General features: G+C 55.0%; 9 protein-coding genes across 9 annotated transcripts; 4 read left to right on the forward strand and 5 right to left on the reverse strand.

The window, feature by feature from the left end:
• Positions 1-548: 548 nt before the first annotated feature.
• PG986_007957 (uncharacterized protein) lies at positions 549-1,751 on the forward strand (the record flags this gene model as incomplete). Its single annotated transcript, XM_066844179.1, has 1 exon — positions 549-1,751. The coding sequence occupies one exon, from the start codon at positions 549-551 to the stop codon at positions 1,749-1,751; it is 1,203 nt and encodes a 400-aa protein (XP_066700291.1).
• Positions 1,752-1,804: 53 nt separating this feature from the next.
• On the reverse strand, positions 1,805-3,835 carry PG986_007958 (uncharacterized protein; the record flags this gene model as incomplete). Its single annotated transcript, XM_066844180.1, has 5 exons — positions 1,805-1,934; positions 2,000-2,091; positions 2,144-2,414; positions 2,475-3,191; positions 3,264-3,835. The coding sequence occupies 5 exons, from the start codon at positions 3,833-3,835 to the stop codon at positions 1,805-1,807; spliced, it is 1,782 nt and encodes a 593-aa protein (XP_066700292.1).
• An 888-nt stretch (positions 3,836-4,723) lies between these two features.
• Positions 4,724-5,977, forward strand: PG986_007959 (uncharacterized protein; the record flags this gene model as incomplete). The annotated part of the gene is made up of 1 exon (XM_066844181.1): positions 4,724-5,977. One exon carries the CDS (start codon positions 4,724-4,726, stop codon positions 5,975-5,977), a length of 1,254 nt encoding a protein of 417 aa, XP_066700293.1.
• Positions 5,978-6,762: 785 nt separating this feature from the next.
• PG986_007960 (glycoside hydrolase superfamily) lies at positions 6,763-8,470 on the reverse strand (the record flags this gene model as incomplete). Its single annotated transcript, XM_066844182.1, has 5 exons — positions 6,763-6,919; positions 7,009-7,423; positions 7,494-7,778; positions 7,874-8,122; positions 8,209-8,470. The coding sequence occupies 5 exons, from the start codon at positions 8,468-8,470 to the stop codon at positions 6,763-6,765; spliced, it is 1,368 nt and encodes a 455-aa protein (XP_066700294.1).
• A 1,450-nt stretch (positions 8,471-9,920) lies between these two features.
• On the forward strand, positions 9,921-12,090 carry PG986_007961 (uncharacterized protein; the record flags this gene model as incomplete). The annotated part of the gene is made up of 2 exons (XM_066844183.1): positions 9,921-11,781; positions 11,846-12,090. 2 exons carry the CDS (start codon positions 9,921-9,923, stop codon positions 12,088-12,090), a joined length of 2,106 nt encoding a protein of 701 aa, XP_066700295.1.
• A 757-nt stretch (positions 12,091-12,847) lies between these two features.
• PG986_007962 (uncharacterized protein) lies at positions 12,848-16,117 on the reverse strand (the record flags this gene model as incomplete). The annotated part of the gene is made up of 1 exon (XM_066844184.1): positions 12,848-16,117. One exon carries the CDS (start codon positions 16,115-16,117, stop codon positions 12,848-12,850), a length of 3,270 nt encoding a protein of 1,089 aa, XP_066700296.1.
• A 436-nt stretch (positions 16,118-16,553) lies between these two features.
• On the reverse strand, positions 16,554-17,000 carry PG986_007963 (uncharacterized protein; the record flags this gene model as incomplete). Its single annotated transcript, XM_066844185.1, has 2 exons — positions 16,554-16,892; positions 16,995-17,000. The coding sequence occupies 2 exons, from the start codon at positions 16,998-17,000 to the stop codon at positions 16,554-16,556; spliced, it is 345 nt and encodes a 114-aa protein (XP_066700297.1).
• Positions 17,001-17,478: 478 nt separating this feature from the next.
• On the forward strand, positions 17,479-18,139 carry PG986_007964 (PC4-domain-containing protein; the record flags this gene model as incomplete). Its single annotated transcript, XM_066844186.1, has 3 exons — positions 17,479-17,646; positions 17,715-17,822; positions 17,909-18,139. The coding sequence occupies 3 exons, from the start codon at positions 17,479-17,481 to the stop codon at positions 18,137-18,139; spliced, it is 507 nt and encodes a 168-aa protein (XP_066700298.1).
• Positions 18,140-20,605: 2,466 nt separating this feature from the next.
• PG986_007965 (uncharacterized protein) lies at positions 20,606-21,801 on the reverse strand (the record flags this gene model as incomplete). The annotated part of the gene is made up of 3 exons (XM_066844187.1): positions 20,606-20,825; positions 20,927-21,652; positions 21,755-21,801. The coding sequence occupies 3 exons, from the start codon at positions 21,799-21,801 to the stop codon at positions 20,606-20,608; spliced, it is 993 nt and encodes a 330-aa protein (XP_066700299.1).

The raw sequence follows: 21,801 nt of genomic DNA on the forward strand, positions 1-21,801 counted from the left end.
CCTACACCAATACCGGGCCCCCTTCATTAGTGAAAGTTCTGTTACTTACACACTCCCAGCCGCCCCTTTCTTGATCTTCACCCGCACTCGGAGCATCCTGACTCGTCCATGTAGCCCCCATTTTGCTTGGGGGCAGTCAGGGTCACAGTAGTAGGCATGATGATTATCTATTGGCTCGTGGAAATGCGCCTTACCTCACTACGGGCTTGTCGACTGTCCGGGATACCTGTTTCAAGTTGTGACTAATGTTGCTTTATATTTGAAGGGGTTGAGTTTTTAGTACTTATCTATTATAAAAAAATATTTCAGAACAGATTGCAGTTTTGTTAACCACCTGGCATTTTAGGGGTTTGTGTTCGGGCTGTCCAAATGAAGCATTGGTTTTTGGCCCTGGCTGCAGGTACCTCGAGGCGCTATAAATCGGGGCCGCGTCCGTTTTTCGAGAGCTGAGATGGCCTGAACCATTTCATCCATCAACAAAACACTGCACTAAAGCCTCCCGATCAGCGCTAAAAACAGAAGCCCGACTCTCTGACTTGCTACCTCTCATGGAGCGCATTCGTGAACGGCTTCGGAAGCTGAAGCATTCCAGAGAACCGCTATCGCCGCCGCCGCTGCCATGTTTGCCGGATGAGCGCCCACGGCCCCTCACCGCAGCGCCATGCGCGCCTGCGGCAACAGCAAACAGTCTCTTCTTCCAGCGCGTGCCACCCGAGATCCGACGGCGCATTCTCGTCGCGGCCTTCGGCGACCGCACGCTGCATCTCGACGTGCGCCTCGAGCACCCGCTCCGGAAGACCCGCGCCAGCGGCAAGCACGGGATCAATTCGCGCCCCCCGCGTCATGCCAACGTGCAACTGTTCCAACACGACCTTCGCGACTCCAAGCAGCCCCGCGAATGGACGTGGTGGAGCTCCGTGTGCCACCGCACCTTTCCGAGCTGGAATTACTATCTACCACCTCCAGGCTGTTGGCGCTTCGAGGACCCGGCGAACGACACCTGTCGCAGAGCCTCCGGTGGAGCGGTGCACTATTGCGAGTCCTACCCGGGGACCATGCCGAGCAAGTGCTTCATCGGTATCCTGCCCTGGCTCCTGGCCTGCAGACAGGCGTACATCGAGGGCATCGATGTATTGTACGCGACAAACCGGCTGCACATCGCGCATGCGGGCATCCTCATCAACCTGCCCCGTCTTCTGACGCCTGACCGGTTGCACATGATTCGAGACGTTGAACTCTTGTGGTCTTTGTGCCTCTCCCCATCTGGTGCCGACCGTGAATGGACGACTGGTGTGGAAGAGGATCGGTTCAGGGACGTCAACGACCGCCTTGTTCTGCTCTCGCACATACCCCGAGCGCTGCCCAACCTGCAGTATCTACATCTCTCGTTGACAGATGCCAAGTGGGCATGGAAGCCCATACTTGACTTGTGCGGGCAAGAGTTGTACGATGCAACGGAAACGATTCTGCGCTGTATTGACACCATGGTCTTGGTGCAACTCGTCCAGCTCCGCGAGTGCCGCATCTCCTTGCCTACGACACTATACATGACACGCAAGCAAATGGAGAAAAACGAGGACATCATATGGGCTAGAAAAGCGACTAATGAGCTCGAAGCTCTGTGGAGGACCATTGACCTCACAGCCACATCCACGCAGCCGCCGGCCGAGAGACGCAATAATATCGAAGGCTACTGGATTCTTCACGGCGAGCAGGAGATGGAGAACCCGATGATAACGGAAGTATGGTAAATTGTGATGATTATCGGGAGAACAGAAACAGTACACTCAAGTCATGTTACAAATTATGATGTCGGCACCGGCGGCCCACTCGAGATGCTTGTCACAGGCCCAGCGATGCCGATACAGTACCATGTGTCGAGCCACAGGCCACCGCAGTCTGTCCCCACGTCCGCATTCCAGGCATAGAAGTCGCTGCAGGCTTCGTTAGTATACACACTTGAGGCATGGTCAATGCTTGGGGACTGAAGGTTACGTACTCGAGGTTGATACCCGCTGAATTGGCGATGGCCCAGCAGCCATCACCCGACTGCGCCTTGTAGAATCTTCTACAACCTGATACCATTCCCGCCTACCAAAGGGTTAGTTGTGTTTGTCAACTGCAGATCTATTCATACACTTACCTGGGTTGGGGTTGGGGTTGCGATGGGCAGATCGGCGGTGCTGGTTGGCGGCGCCTTTGTAGTCGTGCTCGGAGGTGGCAAAGTGGCGGATCTGGTTGTCGATGCTCCTGTCGTGCTCGGGGGCAGTGAAGCGGAGTCGCCGGTCCCAACACAGACGTACAGGTTTGGTGTCAGGTTGTCGCAAGTTCCTGAGCCGACTGCCGGGTTCCACTGGTAGAATAGGGTGTCGCTCAGGCCGTTCGCCGAGATGATAGAGCTGCACGTATCGGCACTACAAGTCGAACCGTGTTAGTATCTTTGCAAAATACCGGCAGCAAAGGGGGATACTGACGAAGAGACAAGCCACAGCTTGGTGCACCCGGCCACCATTCCACTCTGGGTGGGCGTCAGCGGCTGGGTCGTAGTCGACAACGGCGTGGTCCTCGTCGTCGGCGTACCGGGGATGCCCACGCAGTACCAAGCACCATCGGTTATGCCACTACACGACACGCCTCCGATACTCGGGTTCCAAGAGAGGAAATCGGAGAGGGAGAATGCGCCGAACATGGCGACGATGTCTGTGCACGACTCGCCATCACGCTGGTACCAGTGCTGGCACTTGGGGTTCTGGCCAGACGGGACCGTGGCTGGCGGTGAGGTGGCAGTGGCTGGCATGGCAGTGATACCGCTGGGTCCGACGACACAGTAGTAGTAGTTCAGCCACATGCCATCACAGTTGCCATTCAGGGCCGGATTCATCGCCATGAAGTCCTCCTCTGTCAAAAAGTGCCCGTCTACGATGCTACGGCAGGTGTCGCCATCCTGGGCTTTGTAGTATGACAGGCACCCGCTGACGATGCCTGTCTGTGTGGGCTCGGCAATGAAGGTGGAGTCGACTTCGGGGAGCGTTGTGAAGGTGTAGTTGCCCGCGAACGTAGGCACATTGGCCGGTACGTCGGTCGTGGTCCAGCCAAACTCTTCTGTTGACGTTGTTGGGACACCGATGCAGAGCCACCAGCCGGCATACAATCCCGAGCAGTCGGCATCGAGCGTGGGGTTCCAGGCATGACTGTTCGGAGGTTAGAAACCCAGGAAGCCATGCATATGCGTACACACGAAACACGTATCGGGGGGAGCTTACAGATTCTCGAGTGTCAGCCATGAGTTGGTGGACACAATCATTTCACATGTATCAGCTGGGTTCACAAGGTACCAGTTGTTGCATTTCGGAGGTTGTCCAGGCTGCGTTCGTTGTGGTGGAAAGCTCGACTCGATTGTAGTCGGGGCGATGGACCAGCTGGTGATGGGGAAATTGGTGGTGTACGGCTCCGTGTTGGGCGGCACGCTGGTTCGGACGGAGCTGCTTGATGCCGTGCTGCTGGTGCTCGTTTTTGCAACAGTGGACGACGAGGAAGGCCTCGTCGTCGGTTTGTTGGGGTCGACACCAACGCAGTACGATTCGCCAACCCAGAAGTTGGTACCGCAGTCGTCCGTCACATCTGGGTTCCAGGTGTAAAACTGGTCCAGAGTGATGCCGAACTTTTGCGTGATCGACCAGCACGAGTCGCCCGAGTCCTTGAGAACTGTCCAGAACTTGTTGCAGTTCGGGGCTATGTTGGGCATCGTCGGCCCTGATGGCGACGAGTCTTGAGCCCATACGCTTTGAGAGAGCCATGACGCCCCAAACACAACGGTAGCTTTTAGGGACAACATCTTTCGTTTGTGTATGGTGTCGCTCAGAGACTCTGGAAGACGGGTTGAGGCGACCAAGCACGGAAAGAGAGGGGGAGACTTGGACGAGCAGAAGAGAAAGCGCAATATCAACGGCCACAGCTACGGGCGATGGAAAGTCCAAGGAGTCGACTCCCAGGCTGAGATGGCCTCGACGACAACAGAACTTTTCAGCGCTAGCAAAGTTCATGTGCATCACCCGCATAGCATAGCAGGCTTCTCTTCCGGCATAATTACAAGAGTGCATATTGTTCCACTTTTGTATTACGTGAGAGCTGCCCGGTCTCTTCATTCCTGATCATCTGATATCTGATATCGTTCTTGTCTGTCGAAGAGGACCAAGGGTCACGATCCCTTGTCCAATATTGATACCCCACCAAAAGAATTACTATATTAAGTCGTATAGAAACGAAACGCCCCACCAGGCTGGATCCAGCGTTTTCTCCGACCTGGAGACCGGCCTAGTTTTCTTGGCAGCTTACGGCTCGCAGCACGCCATGCCCGTTTCGCGAGGCTGTCATGTTCTGTTATCCATGTCAGGTACCGGTACGTTCATCATGCAAGGAACCAGTGCGGCCGTCCTGCGGCCGACTTTCAGGGGTGCGAGTCACGGGCCTACCATCGGTGTAATCCACCGTCCAGCTGCAATATCCGTGGTGGGATGTTGTGAAGGCAGTGACTCTATTTACGGGTGCTTGCACTTGCTTGTGTTATCTGGGTTGGAAGGAGGGGGGCTCGAATGATTGCTCAGCAGGCCGGCCGTACGTACATCATCTGGAGCAGGAACAGATACCCCGTCTTGTCCCTCTTGCGATACGCAGAATTCTCCCGCTGGTTCTCTCTTTCATTCTGTCCATTGCATCAGCAGACATGTTAGCCCCCCTAGTTTCTGCCCTGGCCATCGTGGCTCTCGGAGCCTCGGGTGTGAACGCAGGAAGCCGTGCTTGGGAGTCCAACATCAAGCACGCGCGCACCGTCCATCATGAAGCCATTCAGGCTCGCGATCTTGCCTTTGAGGTCTACGGCAACGGCAGCGACGTGATCAAGGCTCGCAGTGCCAGCGGGCCCGACTCACTGCCCAACGCCCAATATCACTATCACAACGCCAGCTCCCAGTCCATTCACAAGCGCTGGTTCGGCATCGAAGAAAACGGTGTTGAGCTGCGTCTGTGGCCTCAAGGCAACATCAAGGTCTGCTTTGACCAGCAGACGTACAACGGCAAAACCGCCGAGCAGATCCTACGTGGTCCTCTGGATGAAGCACGCGGGCTCTGGAGAGACAAGGGCGTTGACGACAACAAGGGTTGGTTCAAATGGGACGTCGTGGACGACAGGGCGTGGTGCAGCGACCGAAACAACCGGGGAAGTTTCCTGCTTGTCAAGTACGCCGGCGTCGGGGTTCAGAACATGGCGACGACACCCGGAATGGGCCCCAACCTCAGTCCTAGCAACATGGGCAACACGTTCGACAAGCTGGGCCCCAGGATGGTTCTCAGCGATGAGCTGTCCATGGGCCACCGCAACATCGTGGCCAACTACGCGCACGAGATGGGCCACTCGTGGGGGTTCCACCACGAGCACCAGAACCCGGACTGGTGGGCCGACGGCTGGAGCGGCGAGGCCCGCGAGACCTTCTTCTTCGGCGAGGGCAGCTTCTTCTGCGAGCGGCTGGCCGACCACGCCGCCGCCGAGGCCCGCATCGACGCCAGCACGATTCTGACCGTGGCCGACAAGGCCAGGGAGAAGCGCCTGCTGTGCACGTCGCGCAAGATCGCGTCCGACTGGGAGTTCGCGGGGGGGCTCAACTACCTGCCCGTGCTGACGGGCGCGCAGTGGGACAAGAAGAAGGAACCCGACTGGACCTCCATCATGATCTACCCCAGCACGGCCGGCAACGGCGGCGCGGGCGACGGGACGGGCCAGGCCATCCTGCTCACCAAGCCCGGCGGCGAGGTCATCAAGCCCGTGACCAAGCCCAGCTCGCTCGACGTCGAGGGCCTGCGCAAGATGTACAACGCGCCCAAGAAGTCGATCGGGAAGCTGCTCAGCAGCAAGAGCAGCCAGTTCTTCAACAAGTTCAAGTCCGTCAAGGGTAAAGATCCCGATGCGGGCTGCGTATCTTGAGCTGTATCTAGACAGCACTGTAGGCGCTTTGGGGGTGTAGCGTTGGGGTATTTGGTGGTTGTTGTATTGTTTTACGTTTAGGGGGCTGCTCCAACGTCCCTAGGGGTATGGGACGGGCTACCTACCCATCCATCTATTTTCTAATAGTACATAAATCAGTGTTCGCGAGATCAGAGGTGCGATTTGTGCCTCTTTGTTGACTTCTATGACCTTTATTCACTCCTTTCTAAAACACCGGCCTCATTTTGAACGGTAAAAACTGAACCCAACCCGGACCGGTCGATTGAGTGTCGAGAGGTTGAGAGATCAACACCAAAAAAAACATCGTGAAGCACATGGATAGTCCTCTCTGGCGGGGAATTGAACCCCGGTCTCGAGCGGTTAATGTTACTGGAAATCCAATGACAAGCTCGCATACTGACCACTATACTACCAAAGACTGTTGGATGATTTCTTGTTGTGGTTGGGTACTAAACTAGACTATACACTTTCCACCATACTACAATCCTCGTGTCCCTCATCGAGAATGTCAATGAAGTGTGACTTGGTAATTCGCCAGGAGAGAGGAAATAAACCAATGCAAACTGGAGTTACCAAGAATAAGTGCAATTGTAGATATCTACCTACGTATGTGTTCCCGCGCTGGGAAACTCTTACGCAGTCCATCCGGTAATTTACAGGTACATTCACTGATCATTGGATTTATTGAAACTCTTTCATCTCTCAGAATACGGACCGGTACCTCCAGATACATCAATTACAAAAAGATATATGCAAACTCTCCGTTACAGCTCATCCTTCTTATCATTTGGCCAAGGAGACTCAAAGTCCGGAATCGGATTTGGCAGGTCCTTGAGAGTGCGCTTCTTTGACTTTGACGAGACGCCGCCCAGAGCATTGAGCAGCGTGCCGTCGTCGAGGTCGATTGCCCAGATCATGGTACTGCGAGACCGGTTAGAAAGGAGGCGCACAATTTAGGGAAGTGGAACAGAGGATGGAATGATGAAGAAAAGGAGAAAAAAAGGACTCACCCTCCGAGGCAGCGCTGGTTCGCATAGTCGAGCTTGATCTTGAGCGTCTCGGCGTCGTCCCAGCTGACCCACTGGTCGCCGCCCCACGTGACGATCTTGACGGCCGCGGCCTCGTCGAAGGTGACGGTGGCGCCGCCGCTGTCAATGATCTTGACGATCTCGGCGGCCGAGAGCACCCCCGGGGTGCCGGTGCACTCGCCGCCGTGCGCGCCGTCGCTGAACTCGCAGCCCGCGGCCAGGCAGCTCGGGTCCTTCATGGTGAAGGAGCGGCCGTAGAAGCCCAGGCCCATGACCACCCGGCCCGGGTTGATGTTGTTGCGCCACAGCAGCTCGAGCCCGAGCTGGATCTCGGTCAGGTTCGTGTGCGCGTAGGCGTACGGGCCGAGGGAGTGGACGGTGCTGTCCCAGACGCCATCTATGGAGCGGATGTCAGCAAGGTTTTGTGCATGGATAGTCGGGGAAACAATAGATGGTAGGGTACTCACGAATGTCGTATGTCATGATGTTGAACCAGTCGAGATGCTGCTCCATCTTCTGGAGATCGAAGCCGCGGAGGTACCAATAGGATGCGGGCAGAGTGATGGACAGCCCGTACTCTTTGCCAGACGCATTCAGCCTCTCCCTCAACCTCTTCAGGAAGTTGGGGTAATGGTCAAAGTCGGCCGGCACGCCGCCGCGGTCGTCGGCTACGGGGTATTCCCAGTCAAGGTCTACGCCGTCAAAGCCGTTCTGCTGCATGAAAGTGAGAAGTGACTCGAAGAAGGCGTCCTCTGTCGCAGTGGAGAGTCAGTCTATATCCAAACACTGGCCAGCTGGATCTAAGGGAGGAAAAAAAAACTAGGGGTAGTGTCTCGGGGCTGCTCACGCTTCGATTCGCTTGCCGCCAAATCGGAAAATGTAGTTCGGTATGGGCCCGGGTCATTCATTGCCCAGCCGCCAATGGCGATCCAGACCTTGAGATCGGTCTGCTTCTCTTTCAGCGCTGTAACGCGCTTGTAGAGCGATGCCGTATTGGCGTCCATGGGATCGATGCGGAACGTGGTAGGATTCACCAGCGCAAAGGCAAAGTTGATATGCGTGTACCATCCCAGAGGGATATCCTCCGGTTTCATGGCTGGGGAAGTAAGTGTCAGTCAGTGTTCGTGCTTCCCTATCAGTGCGAAGATTTTGTAGAAACTCATGGTAGAAATTCAAACTTACTGCCGCAAGGTCTCGCCAAGTTCCAGCCCTCGTAGTATCCGATGAGTTTCTGGTCTGCGCTCTTCCCGCCTGGGCACTGCGGGCTCGCCACCGTCTTGCCGTTGCAGAAGAGCTCGGTCGTGCCACAGAATCCATAATCGGAGCAGCATACGTTCAGCGGGCAGGTGCTCGCATTGGACCACTGCATGCCCCAGCCCGGGTCGCACTCGGACTTCTCGCCGCAAGACGAGATGCAGCCGTCGCCGCAGAACTTCGGGCCCATGCCACAGACGCCTTTGCCGGTCGTGGGATCTCTAGAGAAGTGGTCAGCTGCGCTGTGGTAATGTGTACGGTCAGAAATGAGGGGGTGGGATTTACATCGAACCGCAGCATCCCAATTTGCATGGTGTTGACTTGTCACAGATATAGTCTGGCTGTTCCTCTGCTGCTTGGATGCCCGTCCCAACTGCAAAGGCTCTCAGCTGGCTTGTCCGTACCGTCGTTTCATTCTCCCCCTTCTGAGCAAAGACAGACTGGAGCAATAAATTGGGCAACAGAAGAAAAAAGAGTGCAGTAGATGGGGCCTTGAGGCCCTTGAGCTTGAGCATTTTGCTAGAGGGCAGCATGGTCGGCTTGAGGTATCAAGAACCAAGTAGCTGTTGAGGCAGTGGCTTTAGACGAGCTTGATGGAAGTTCCAACAATCAGAAGCAAAGGAGCTCTGCTAAGAGAGAAACGGACAGCTCGAACTGTTCAAGACACGCCACGGGCAGGAGGAGGGAGGGCAGAGCAAAGGCCCGAATAAGGAGTCGACGAACGAGGAATAAGCAGATGGCCTGAAGTTGATGCTGTGTGGCATACTTGTGGTTAATCTCCGGTGAAGTGCATTAAGGCTGACTCTTCAGATGAACCGATGCATGTAAGACCGTGGTAATTGCTCTTTGCAGGAATAGCCAGCCGGCGGTCCGACTCGGGGAGATTGCCAGATGCTATATTTAGGATCGTCTAGATTCGGCTGGGCTGAAGATAGCATGGATGCCACTCTGCAAAAACCTAGAGCCTGATCCATTGTATTTTGTTACTGATCTGAAAACACACGATGATAGCGGAGTTGCAGCTGATCAGTACCGATCAGGCGATGCTCACGGGTGGATGCGGCCGTGATGCGGGATACAAACTGGCCAATGGCAAAGTGCAGAAGTATGGAAAAGGGTAAGGGTATCTGGGTCTTTGCCGGGGTATAGATAAGTAAGCATCTGCTTATGCATGCAGGGGTCAACACCATCCTACCAGGGTCCAATGTACCGATACTCGTCTCGATTCTACCTTGTCGGCCGCCAAGATATTAATCCACTGCAGACATCCGCTATACACTTGCAGCTGAAAGTCAGCATATTGTCAGCATCATCAAGCTTCGGCCATAGTCATCTAATCCGGCTAGGCTCTGTGTGATCGATAGGGATGTGAATAGTGATAGGGGATGTTCGAGGCATGGCATGTCCAGGTGAGCGCGAAATGGGGTGCCTGGGTTGAAGACGCCCGGCCGCACAGCCAAGTGACTGGCAAACCTGCCTACTTACTTCTCAATCTCTCCGGGCTCGTCGGGTTCTCAGTTGGGCAACAGTCTTTTCTCGATGTGCCACTGCATCAAGGCTGCTCCTCTTACACCTCGTTGAGGACTACGCTCTCTCAACCACCCGCTCATTCAGTTTCTCATCACCAACCTCTTTTCACGATGCGGCCCTCTTCAGCCAGTGGCTTCACGCCACTTCTGTTGGCTGTGGACTTCGCTGTGGCACATGTCATCCCTCGAAATGCCTCCAGCCCATATCTCCCATCTGTCATGGTCCCTCAGGAGCTCCGGAGGCGAGACTCCATCGAGGACCCAACTGCCTTCACCTGGGTGCAGCGCTTCGCCGCCATCGGCGACAGCTACACGGCCGGCGTTGGTTCCGGTGCTAGACTCGGCGGCCTCTTCGACCTAGGCTCCTGGTGGTGCTCGCGGTACGACCAGTCGTACCCGGTCCTCATGAAGGAGTTCGTCGGGTCCGAGATAGAGGACTTCCAATATCCCGCCTGTTTCGGCGACCAGACGGGCAAAATCTACGACCAGGCCGTCGCGCTGAAAGACAATATCGACCTCCTGACGCTGACAGCTGGCGGGAACGACCTGTGCCTCTCTGACATTATCAAGAGCTGCGTCGTCCTGGCCTATGACGGCGAGGCTACTTGCAATGCCATCCTCGACAAGGCCCAGGAGAACCTTGACAGTATCGTGAAAGATAACGTCAAGCAGATTCTCAAGGCCCTTGATAGCAAGATGGCCAAGGATGGCGTCGTCGTGTACAACGGCTACGCGCGCTTCTTCAACGAGGAGAACGAGGACTGCGCTACCAAGCAGGACTGGGCCCCGTTTTACTGGTATCGCTATCTCCAAGACAAACCCGGGCCCTTGCCGTTGACAGTGGATCGTCGTAAGAAGTTCAACAAACTGACCACCGCACTGAACGATGCACTGCGCGATGTGGTGCACAATGTCGCGGACGAGGTCAAGTACAAGATCGGGTTCGCCAACTGGGACCTCTGGGGCATCGACGGCGTCAGCGGCCAGATGTGCGACCCCTCCTCCTCAGGCACCTATCCAGACGACAAGCAGCCGGATTTGCTCTTCTTCAAGCCAGACACTCGCAAGTCCCTCTGGAGGTTCCCGCTCAAGAAGAAGCGATCGGCCGACGGAGACGATACAGTCATCGTAGACGTAGACGGCACCGTTGACGGCGAAGTCGTCGGCGAGTGGGACACATCCGTCCCACCCACCCAGGAGCAGCGCGAAGCTATCCGCGCGACCCTGCCGCCCCTGCCCGAGAAGGATCTCGACGCCAACGGAGTCGACCGGGCCGTCTACCGCTCCTCGCTCTGGAACTCGGCGAACCCCGCCGCCGAGGCCCTGCACGCCCTGGACGCGCGGGCGCCCGCCGCGCCGGGCTGCCCCGGCGACCCCTACCCCTACCTCCCCAACGTCGGCTGGTTCCTGCCCGACTACTTCGGCCGCATCTTCCACCCCAACGAGGCCGGGCACAACGCCATCGCCTCGTTCGCCCTCTCACGGGCCATCGACCTGCGCGCCGAGGTGCTCGGCCTGGACCCGCAGGTCTGCACCGTCACGGACGAGTTCAAGTGCTGGCAGAAGGAAGGGCGCCGCGGGTACGCCTCGTCGGACCGCCTCAACGAGAACTACAAGAAGTACTGCGAGGGGGTCAAGGCGCCGGGCGACGGGCAGACGGCGTGGAAGAACAGCGGCCCGTTCCACGAGGGGACGCCCGACGAGCACGAGTTCGTCGTCGAGACGACCGAGCACGCCAGCGAGTTCAACAAGGACGAGTGCCTCGAGAGCATGGAGCGCATCATCAACTCGTGCGACGGCAACGACCCCGAGAACCCCATGAACTGGAAATTCGGCGGCACGTGGAAGCGTGGCGAATACAGGTACTCGGTCAACATCAAGCGGGACAACCGCCCCTGGCCTCCCATCAAGAAGACTTACGGAAGCTGCGACGGCAGCTACCATTTCGTGTACAGTGATTACACCATCTATGGTAAGTGGCAACGTATTCCGATAACATGGCACTGGCGAACAGGATACTGATATTCCTTTGATAGGCGCTGGTTGGAGCGGTTCCGATTACGGACAGGACAGTTTGTTGCCCAAAGCAAAAGGGTGTCTGGGTGAGGGCGTTACGAAATGGAAGTTTGACTATTTCGACAAGCCCGACGACAAGGGTATGGAGTGGAAGTCCACCTTTCGCACTCCCATCTTCGTGAATAACCGCTGCTTCAAGAATAACAAGGTCGCGTTTGGTGCTGGCGGGTTTACTGACGGGTGTGGCGGCTCTGGTTGGGCATAGTTAATGACTTCGATACCAAGCTCGTTCGCTCCTTCGTTGTATAGATATTGTCGTATCTTGAGGCCGAGACTGGTTGTAGTCGTCTCTGTAGATGAAGCTGTTTGGGTGATTGTCACGTATCGATTAATCAAAACCTTGTCGTGAGCGTGATACGACCATGTCTCGACAGGAGATTCAGGCATCGAACGGTACTGCACTATCGTCAATGAATGCTTCGTTCCCGTTGAAAAGCGGGTTTGCGCCCTCATTTCTTTCCCACTTTGTATTCTCCTACCTTCGAGTGTTCAAGAGGCGCGTGCAACGCCTAATCAATTCTGTTTTCTCCTCTCCAAACTGAACATCCATCCCTAGAGTCTTGTAATGCTGCCCGACAACCGGTGCGCATTTATGATGATGGTCCTCAAGTGCTGGCGTTTGGGTAAAAAGAACATCTTGCCGACTCGCGGCGGTCTCATGATTATGGTTTATATAAAGTATGTACATTTCTGCGATTTCGTACCGTTGATCCCATACTTTGCGCTTTCATCTCTGCGTCATATGCTGCTGTTGTGTCGTAGTAATTTGTGGCCTGCCCAAAGTAAGTGATGATAGTCGTACAATCGTTCGCCACCCCAAGCTCTTTGGGATGTTGATTCTGCAAAGCCGCGAAGATCAACCGCTTGCTGTCGCCGAAAACCGGTTCTATGTGAATGCTCTGAGCAAAGTTCTGGCACCTTCCAATCGGTCAAGGACCTGATAACACCGTAATTATAATTGTTTAATGTGTGATAACTCGCACAGCTTGGAGTATTATTCCGAAGAAGAGGCCACGCGAGATCTCCTCGATCTGAAGGCAGTCGAATAGCCGACCCAGTGCCTCGCTGGTGGCCGATTGACCCATGATGCCCATCAAAGCCGCAGGAACGCTGCTCTGGATAAACAGCTTTCGTGCCTTTACCCGAAGTTCTTCTTTCTCCTCAGTAGTGAGCTCAGCGGGCCAGGCCTTGCGCTCTTCTTCTGTCGGCAAAGAATTCTCCCGGATCTTCTTCAAATGAGCCGCAATGCCCGAGTCAGATGTGTTTGCGTCGAGGACATTATCCTGGAGCAGAGCCTGGATCGAAACTAGTGAAGGATTCCCTGGGCGAACCAGAAAGGATTTCGCAGCTGTTAACAACGTCCTGCGGATGTTCCAGGCAGAAGACAAAGTATACAGCTCGTTGATGACAGCGAACAACAGCTCTACTGCCACACGCGTTTCTTGCTCTGAAAGCGGCGAGAATTCCTTCCGTGGACGCTTCACGGAGATGCTAGGTTGGGAAGACTTCTCGGGATGCTGAGAGTTGAACGACCTTGTAGGAGACGAGAGGGCCGTGAAAGGAGACAAGGGGGCATCATTCAGTCTCGATTGTGTGTCGCTGCTCTGGCGCGTCTCATTAGGAGAGTCATAATCGTCGGCAATCTGATCCGGCGGAGGCGGCAACTTCATGTTACTGAGACTCATTTCCGAAGGCGATCGCAACGCTGCCGTGCTGGACGACCGGCTATGCATTGCACTACTTGCAGCACTCAGTGACTTTCGCTCCCAGCGTTCAGCCCGCGCGGGCTGCAGGCCTTCCTGTTCCGTGTCTGCTACCGCGCTCGGTCTCCTATCCATCGGCGGCATTTTACCCGGCTGAGTCGCGATAACAGCTGAACGCTGGCTGTCCAGACTGTCGCGCGACCTCATGGGGGAAACCGCCTCCATTTTAGGAAGAGCGGACAATGACAGAGGACGCATAGCAGGGTTGACCCCATTTGTCTTGACCGGCGGAGGCTCTCGAGCAGCTTGAGTTGAGTTCGGCGACTTGCGTTGACCAATACCAATGTTCCCTAGAACACCGGTCACGCCCCCGACGATTCCTTTCCCTCCGTCGAAGGCGCCCTTGGGGGCATTCTGTATCACGCCAAGCATCCCTTTGCCCATCGATTCAAAGGAGAAACCACGGTTTAGGCCTTGTTTTATTTCTTGGTCCTTTTCGAGAAACTTTTTCATCGACTCGGACTCTGCCAAAGCCTTCTCGGCACAGGCAGCACGCATATATCGCTCTACATCTCCACGGAGGGATGAGCGAGTATGTATCTTCCAGCTAGGAAACGTTGCGTGTGCTTCAAGGAAAGCATTGGCGCCAGAGATAGTGGCGAGTCGCCGGATGCTCTCGTGAAGAACCTCGAATTGCGCATACGTTTTCATCGTCATCCAGCCTGGATGCTGTGCTGCAGCAGGCTCTATCTGCACTAAATATTCCCAAGTCGGTTTGTTTCGTAGTTTGGATGTGCCAGGTTCGTCGTGGACAGTAATGATGGCATTCACAAGAGTCAAGGGCGGCGGCAACCCATTGGTGCTCTCTTCCTCGGGGTCATCTTGACTTGGTGGAACTATCTGGTCGAAGCTAGTAAAGCGACGGTGGGCCTCAACTGCACGTTTCTGAGACGGGGAGGAATTTTCCGACGACAGATCTGCGGTTCCTGGGGTGGTGGGTGACTGCGGAAGACTTTCACGGCTGATTGATTTCTCTGTCGATGGTTCCTTCGGGGATTTGCTCTGGTTCGGCAATGGTTGCTGTACTGCTCTCTTCGCGGAGTCAATAACGTCCTGATCAACGTCGAGGTCCAGTTCCTTTGCATTTTCCTTGATAGCGTCGTTCAATCGACCGACCGTCTCGGATTCCCTTTCTCTTTCTGAAGATGTTGAGTCTCTGGCCTTGTCAGCTTGGGCAATCATCTCGTTAAGCCTCTTCATCTCCTCCATGGCCCGTTCCATCTCCTCGTCTGCCCTCGAAAGCTTTTTCTGGTGGACTGCCTCCTTGCGGCGTTGCCGGTCCATTTCGTAGCTATTTCTGTTGCCTTTCGAGAGACTGATACTGCCAAAATTGCCGTCTATGTCCGAGAAAGCCTTCTGGTCCTGCATGGCCTCGTCGATGGCATGGGATAGATCAGTATCGCCAGACTCTAGGAGATAAACAATCCACCCGTTGATCCACTCTGCCTTTGAACATGTCTGAAGTGTTCCCTCGAGCACTACAGACGCAAGTATTTCCCGAAGGAAGATCCTAGCAGGGTCGCAATCGTATGTTGGCCGGTCCAAGAAGCTCAATAGGTCTTCTGCGACCATCTTGAGCTTCCCTGCCTGTTGGTGAGTGTTGAGCAAGTTCGCCAGTGGAGATTCGGTGTGGGATGCAAGATAGCTATACATGGTATCCGAGGCGGATGACTTGTGTTCGGCAGAAACCGAGGCATAGGCTGATGTCATCTCGGAGAAGAAGACTATGATGATGGAACAAGTGTGCGTCAGGAAATCGACAAACGCATCTGCTGGCCTTTTGCGGCTCAGCTGATTCGATACAGACAGGACAAACGACGTCAACACTTTCCGCACAGAGAGAGGGAACGAGTTATCGCTTGGCACGATAGGGTTGTACCAGTAATCGATGTAATCGCGCACGACGGCGTTTACGAGCTCTTCCAGAGCCTCTCGAGTCTCGGGCTCGAAGTCATCGAAGCTCCGGACCACTGACTGGAAGTCGGTGTCGTCATTTTGGTCCGATTGCGCCTTCGCCAATTGTGATCTGGTCTCGCACAGCCGATCTAAAATGTCGTACCCCTTCTCCCCACGGACAGCCCGTGAGACTTCGGGGTGCTTCGCTTCCCATGCAGCAAATACCACGATGCCAGAGAATGCGCCGATGACGACGAGGCCGACTTGGCCAAGCACCAGATAAGTGGCTGCGGCAAGTCCCGTGGCGACCCCTCCGAGCGTTGTGGGTGTTGCTGTCGAGAGAAAGGTAAAAATCCGGCTCATAATATCATCGTCATCGTTTTTGGCAGAATCCGGCGCCGCCGGTGGGTTCGGATTTGAAGTCTTCGTCGTCTCGGTCGAGGCACCGTTCATCGCATGCACTTTTTCATTCGGTAACGTATTTGCGTCTGCAGGTAATGCGGTCGAGTCCATTCTGTGCTGCGCATTATTTGGCATCGCATTTGTAGAGGAAAACTCGTCGGGGACACCCATCGTAAGCTCTCCCTAGCCAATAGGACATGACCCCGGGTCGTGGATTGGTGTTGTAGTTGTCGCCGCCGCAATGACGCAGAAAGAAGGCTGGGTCGTCTTTAAAGGATGGAGAAATGAAGAAGAGCGAGAGGAAGACAACCAAAACGCTGGGAAGCCGAACAGGAAAGTCTGAGCAACAAGTAAGGTCCGGAGATTTGATTCTGTGCGTGTTTCGAAGACAGGATGGGAATCGAATCGACGGTCCAAGACACAAGAGATGGGCCAATGCTACGCCAGTTACGCGGCAATCAATCAGGAAATGCGGCTATAATTACACTGGGCAAGGGGGGAGGCAAGCATTCTGGGCGCTGTCACCCTGTGGGTTGCGTGGTTGCGCTTGCGTGGTTGCGTGGTTGCAGGGCGTGGCAGGGCGTCGCTACATGGGCCAGAAAGAAGGCTAGGAAGCGGCCAGGTCCCGCCAGGAGAGACAGGGGAGAAGCAGGAGCCAGGGGGAGGAGTCCGTCTGCCGTTCCTTGTCCTTGTCCTTCTCCTTCTCCTTGTCCTTGCCCTTGGGAGCTCGCAAGTTGGACAGGAGATCGAACATTGAAATGGCAAAAGCCACCTCATCCCCCACCCCATGGCACAATTCCCCGATGAGATGATCCGACAGTAAAACGTGGTTTCCCCCTATTGAAACCCCTTTCCCGAACTCGTGTCGAGAAGCGATGCAGCAAAGCCCATCTTTTGGTTTCACGATCTCGTCATCGCCCCGCGAGGGGATCTGATCTACCCGTGCCTACTGACTAAAGAGAGGGGAGGGGGGACTAGGTGGCAGGAGTAGATTGGGAGGCAATTGTTTGACACAGAGGATTGATTGATTCGACGAAGGATTGGTTACATACATAGTTGGTTGGGCAAATGGACCCCTGATCGGATGCTGCGATGCGGATGCGATGCACTTGTTGCAGGTGCAGACTATCGCATACAACAGCTGCTTGTTACATGACAATGCATCAAATTGGACTGAAATGAAATTCGGTACCTGCCTGCAAAGGAGCCCCAACACAGCGATTGACCCATACCCAAGCACGCCTAGAATCGCCTGTTTCCAAGCAACGGCCACCCCCAGTCTGCCCAGTCCTACCCGAGAAGCCCCAGAAGACGCGTTGAAGCTCCGAAATCCCCACGCGTCATCCTGTCGTTCTTTCCGCAAGCTCCCCACCATTGATTAATTGCGGCTCCAGTGTCCATCCAACAACGCAACACAACACGTGCAATCCATAACAAAAACATCAACAACGGCAGCAGAAAGTAATACCACCCATATGGTATCCTTGTTCATCTAAACAACCCCCTACTATCATCACAGCCACGCCCCGACCATGTCAGGCTACAAGACCGCCAAGCGCTCGCGGCGTGACGACGACAGCGAGAGCGAGCCCGAGGTCGCAAAGCCTACCAAGACCACTAAGAAGGTCAAGACGGGCAAGAATGTGAATGAGGCCGAGGGTGGAGCGGACAAGGATGCCGAGGGCAACTCGTTCTGGCCTGTATGTTGGCAATAATATCTAATCTGAATCAAAAAAAGAGATGCTAATCTGAACGTGATCCCTCCCAGCTTACTGCGACCCGTCGCGTCGTCATATCCGAGTTCAAGGGCAAGCCCCTGGTTTCCGTCCGCGAGTACTACACCGACGCTGCCGGCGAGATGAAGCCCGGTAAAAAGGTACGATGGCATCCAATACATCTAGCAGTGCTTCCTTACTTGCCCGTGTCCGACCGATCCATAATGGACTAACGCATCGGAAACAGGGCATCTCTCTTACTCTCGACCAATGGAATAATCTGATGAAGGCAACGGCCGATGTCAATGCCGAGTTATCAGCCAAGGGACACACTGTTGCCGATCCTTCTTCCTCAAGGAGCGCGCCTGCTGCGTCCAAGTCAACCACAAAGCCCTCCAACGACAGCGACAAGCTGAAGAAGTCGAAGAAGGCCAACATTGAAGCTACAAGCGACGAGGAAGACGAGGACGAGAAGTAGTACGGTGCGCCCAAACCTGCTGAAAGCGGGTCTCGAGCTGGGGAGGACAGCATGGGAGAGCGAAGCGATGGGGAAGAAAGGGTTCTTGAAGAGGATGATGATACCGGTAGACCTAGAATTGGGCAGTTGCGCCCGACAAGTCGGCGCCCCTGTTGCTCAAAGTGGTGCAGAAGCCATCGAGCATGCGCTATATGGTCCGGGGAGTTCTCAGATTCAATGCACTGTGGAGAGCACATTTGAAGGTAGCTTGGCTAATGGTTCCTTGTGAGAGGAGAGGTTGTGGCAACCAGGCCCGGCAGTTTAGAGGCAGAGCAGTCGTTACGAATGATACCCATATTTTCTTGCTATCTACATGATTTCCTGTAGTTCGTGGTTGATCTCGGGCTACACCTTCACGACGCAATGGTCATATCGGGTCGGCCATTGCCATAACAGGTGAAGGCCTCTTTCTCTGCATATGAACAAGCACCACCGCTCGTACAATCTGAATGCATGGGCAGCCATAGGCGTAAAGGTTTGGCTAGACATCGGATGGCTATCATCTTTTTACTTCCTTGATGCCCTTCAGGTCCAGGTGCCATACTCAGACGTACGTATTGAACGACCTCGGCGACTCTTCCATGGCAAGGTACAGTGTTCGTTCTGTTGATATACTGGAAGAGACTAAAACAGAATTCCCTCGCTTTCACAATTTATTTATTATCTAGTTTAAGTAAAGTTTTCTCTCTTGCTATGCCTGGTGTGTACGCATATATCCCCTGGTAGCACTGCCTCAGGGGATTGTTTCTCTTGATCTTTCTCCCAGGGCAGGCTTTGAGGTTCGTCGTGTGACCGCCACAATAGCATTGGACAGTCGAGTCAGAAACAAGAGGGCGGAGTGCTGAACACTCCGGACGGAGGCTGAGCTGACCGGCGGCCGAGGAAAGCCGGACAACAAACAACTCAATGGCGCGGAGCAGTCAAGCAAAGTGTGGGCAAAGAAGAATTAGAAAAAAAAAAAAAAAAAAACAGAGGAACCAAAAAGAGGCAGGTAGAGCGAAGTCTAACTGGGTCAGGGACGAAGGGATCGGGCCGGCGCGCGCAAGACGAACCAAAAGAGAGCACTGATCCTTCCTGTCAAAACTTGACAGAACTCAACAAAAGTTGCCGCCTTTTCCGATCTGCCTACACACGTCATGAAATCTTGCCTCATCAGATGCGGCGCTGGTGGTGGTGTTAGTTTTGGTTCTAGTCGGTGTCCTTTCTTTACTGGTCGTCCGTTGCTAGCTTTCTGGGATGGCGGCGATCAGGGGGGCGGGAGTAGAGGAAGAAAAAGGGGGGGGGGATGCTTCCATTCTACATCCCTGTTCTTTCATCCTCTTAAACTTCCCGCAACCTGCGTAATGTCTGCGCATACTTTAACAGATGCTGGCGCGTGAGCGCTTTAGACTGTAGACCCAAAGCCTCCGATCCCTCCAAGGTTTCTTTCATTATGTAGGATCAAACCCCAAAGCTGGGCGACACAGGAAGGAACGAAGCGCCCCCCTGAGTTCCCCAAACTCTCCGTTGACTGACTTGCTCTATTAATTGGCCGCGATTTTATTTACACCAATTACAAAACCTTGGTTGTTTACCTAAAGCACAGAAAGCGCTCCCCCGGATTCTCTGCTCCATGCTTCACGCCGGGGGTGGTTGCGGCTCTGCTGGCTCCGTTGCCGCTGTCGTCACAGACTCACAAGGAACACGCGCACAGATAAAGCTTCTAGAAGCATATGCACGCAGCAGTCTATGTTGCTGGAGCCTCTCGAATCAAACTCATATCAGCCACTAGACAGGATGATTTGACCGGCCACACAGGAGTTGCTCCTGGCAGTATCTCAACAATTATCGAGCAAGGGCTTGCCGATATCCTCTGCTTCATCGAGGGTTTGCCTATCCTCGAGGAGGTGGTTGGAATAAAGCTTGATACTTCAAGGCCCCCTGTCTACAGAGCAAGAAGTACCATCAGCGACGATAAAGTAGCTGTACAGGAACAGAGGACCTGAACCACAACTCAAGCGATGTTCCTTGCCGGTCGACTCATGAGGCTTTCTGGTTTTCTTTCCAAAACGACCAAACTAATTCTACCTCGGGGATACATACGCACGTCGGAATGAGATGATTATGCTGCAGTAGCCTACTCCCGGCCACATCCAATCTCTCCAGTGGTAAAAACAAAAGGCTGCGTGGTCACCTTTCGGCCCAGGGCGTATCCATCGACCCTATAACCGGTATATTAAACACCGATCTAATGGTATGCCTCTATAGCCGGATCCTCAACGCCGCTCGGTGACACAAGTCGCGAGCTACAGACACCCTGTGTATATGCAACCGTAGTACCTGGCTTTCTACCCAGTACATGCAACCCCGGCGAATCTCAATGCAAAGCAATCAAGTCCATCCATATCCCTGAATGTATCTCGTGTATCGTACAGTCGTAAATCATGTTCAGTCTCTTTGCGCACTGGGCGGCGGTTCATCCCCCAATGTTTCCGGGCTGTCTATGCAGGATTCGGCAGCAGAAGCAGCAGGGGCAGCGGTAGCAGCGGGCAGCGATGCTGGCTTCGAGTACAGTCCGAAAACGCTTTGCTGGTCCTTCGACGCAACCTTGACGTTGCTGAACCTCGCCTCTGGCAGTCTCTTGCCAGCTCTGATGCTCTCCAAGACCCTAGATGGAAATCAGCCGCTGGGCAAGGGAGTTGAGTAGGGAGAAGAAAGAAAGGAGGAAGTCAAACGGAGTGTGATGGACAGGTATGGGTAGGTACGCACCACTCGACACCGACAAACTTTACTGCGGCACCCCGTACCTTCTGTATCTCCTTCTGTAGCTTCGTGCCGGCCAGTCCACCACCAGCACCACCACCGCCCGCAGGGCGCCCCAAAATGACATGCGTGACTTGCCTGCGGCCAAGGTGTGATGACAGGCGACCGCCATGCTCCGCCAGGACATGCTTCAGCTTGTGATCCGAAATATTCGGGTGGGTGCTCCCGTTCACGTAAACCACGACCCCGGCGAAGAGCCGTCCCGGCCCCTGATCTTGCTGGTCCGGAGGTACTTCCTTGTTCGCCTCGTCGGTTCGTCGAGCATGCTCCGCCGAGCTCGACTCTGCTTCTGTCGTAGTGACAGCTTTCTTCGCGGTACCAGTAGCAGCGACCCCTAACCTAGGAGATGTGGATGGCGATGACGTAGACGACAACGACGATAGACTCCTCTGCATGGTCCCGGGCTTCGCCAACATGTCCGCGACCGAGCAGCGCGCCCTGGCCCGCAGCTCCGGGGGCACGACGGCCTGGAGCTTGGGGTCCCAGTCCCTGGCCCCGGCGCCGACGGCATCGGACACGCGCTGCGCATCGCCGCGGAACTGCGTGTGCAGCTTCGCGTTGCGGGAGTCGCGCCAGCCAGTGCTGGCGCCCAAGCGGTTCTCGGCGCGCTGGTGGCCGGACGAGGACGAGTTCCAGGGGTCGAACGCGGCCCCAAATTGAGGCTGGGGCCGCCTTGGTGGGCGATACCACCGATGATGATGATGATGTTGCTGCACCTCCTCCTCGTCGTCCCCCCACCCCGGCGGACGTCTTCGGCTTCACGGCAGTGCCTACCGACTGTGGTGGCATTGGCGGTGGCACCATCCCAGCACGCCTCCCAT

The sequence above is a fragment of the Apiospora aurea genome, assembly GCF_038362705.1.
Source record: "Apiospora aurea strain CBS 24483 chromosome Unknown utg000005l_segment0_segment0, whole genome shotgun sequence".
Classification (NCBI taxonomy): Eukaryota; Fungi; Ascomycota; class Sordariomycetes; order Amphisphaeriales; family Apiosporaceae; genus Apiospora; species Apiospora aurea.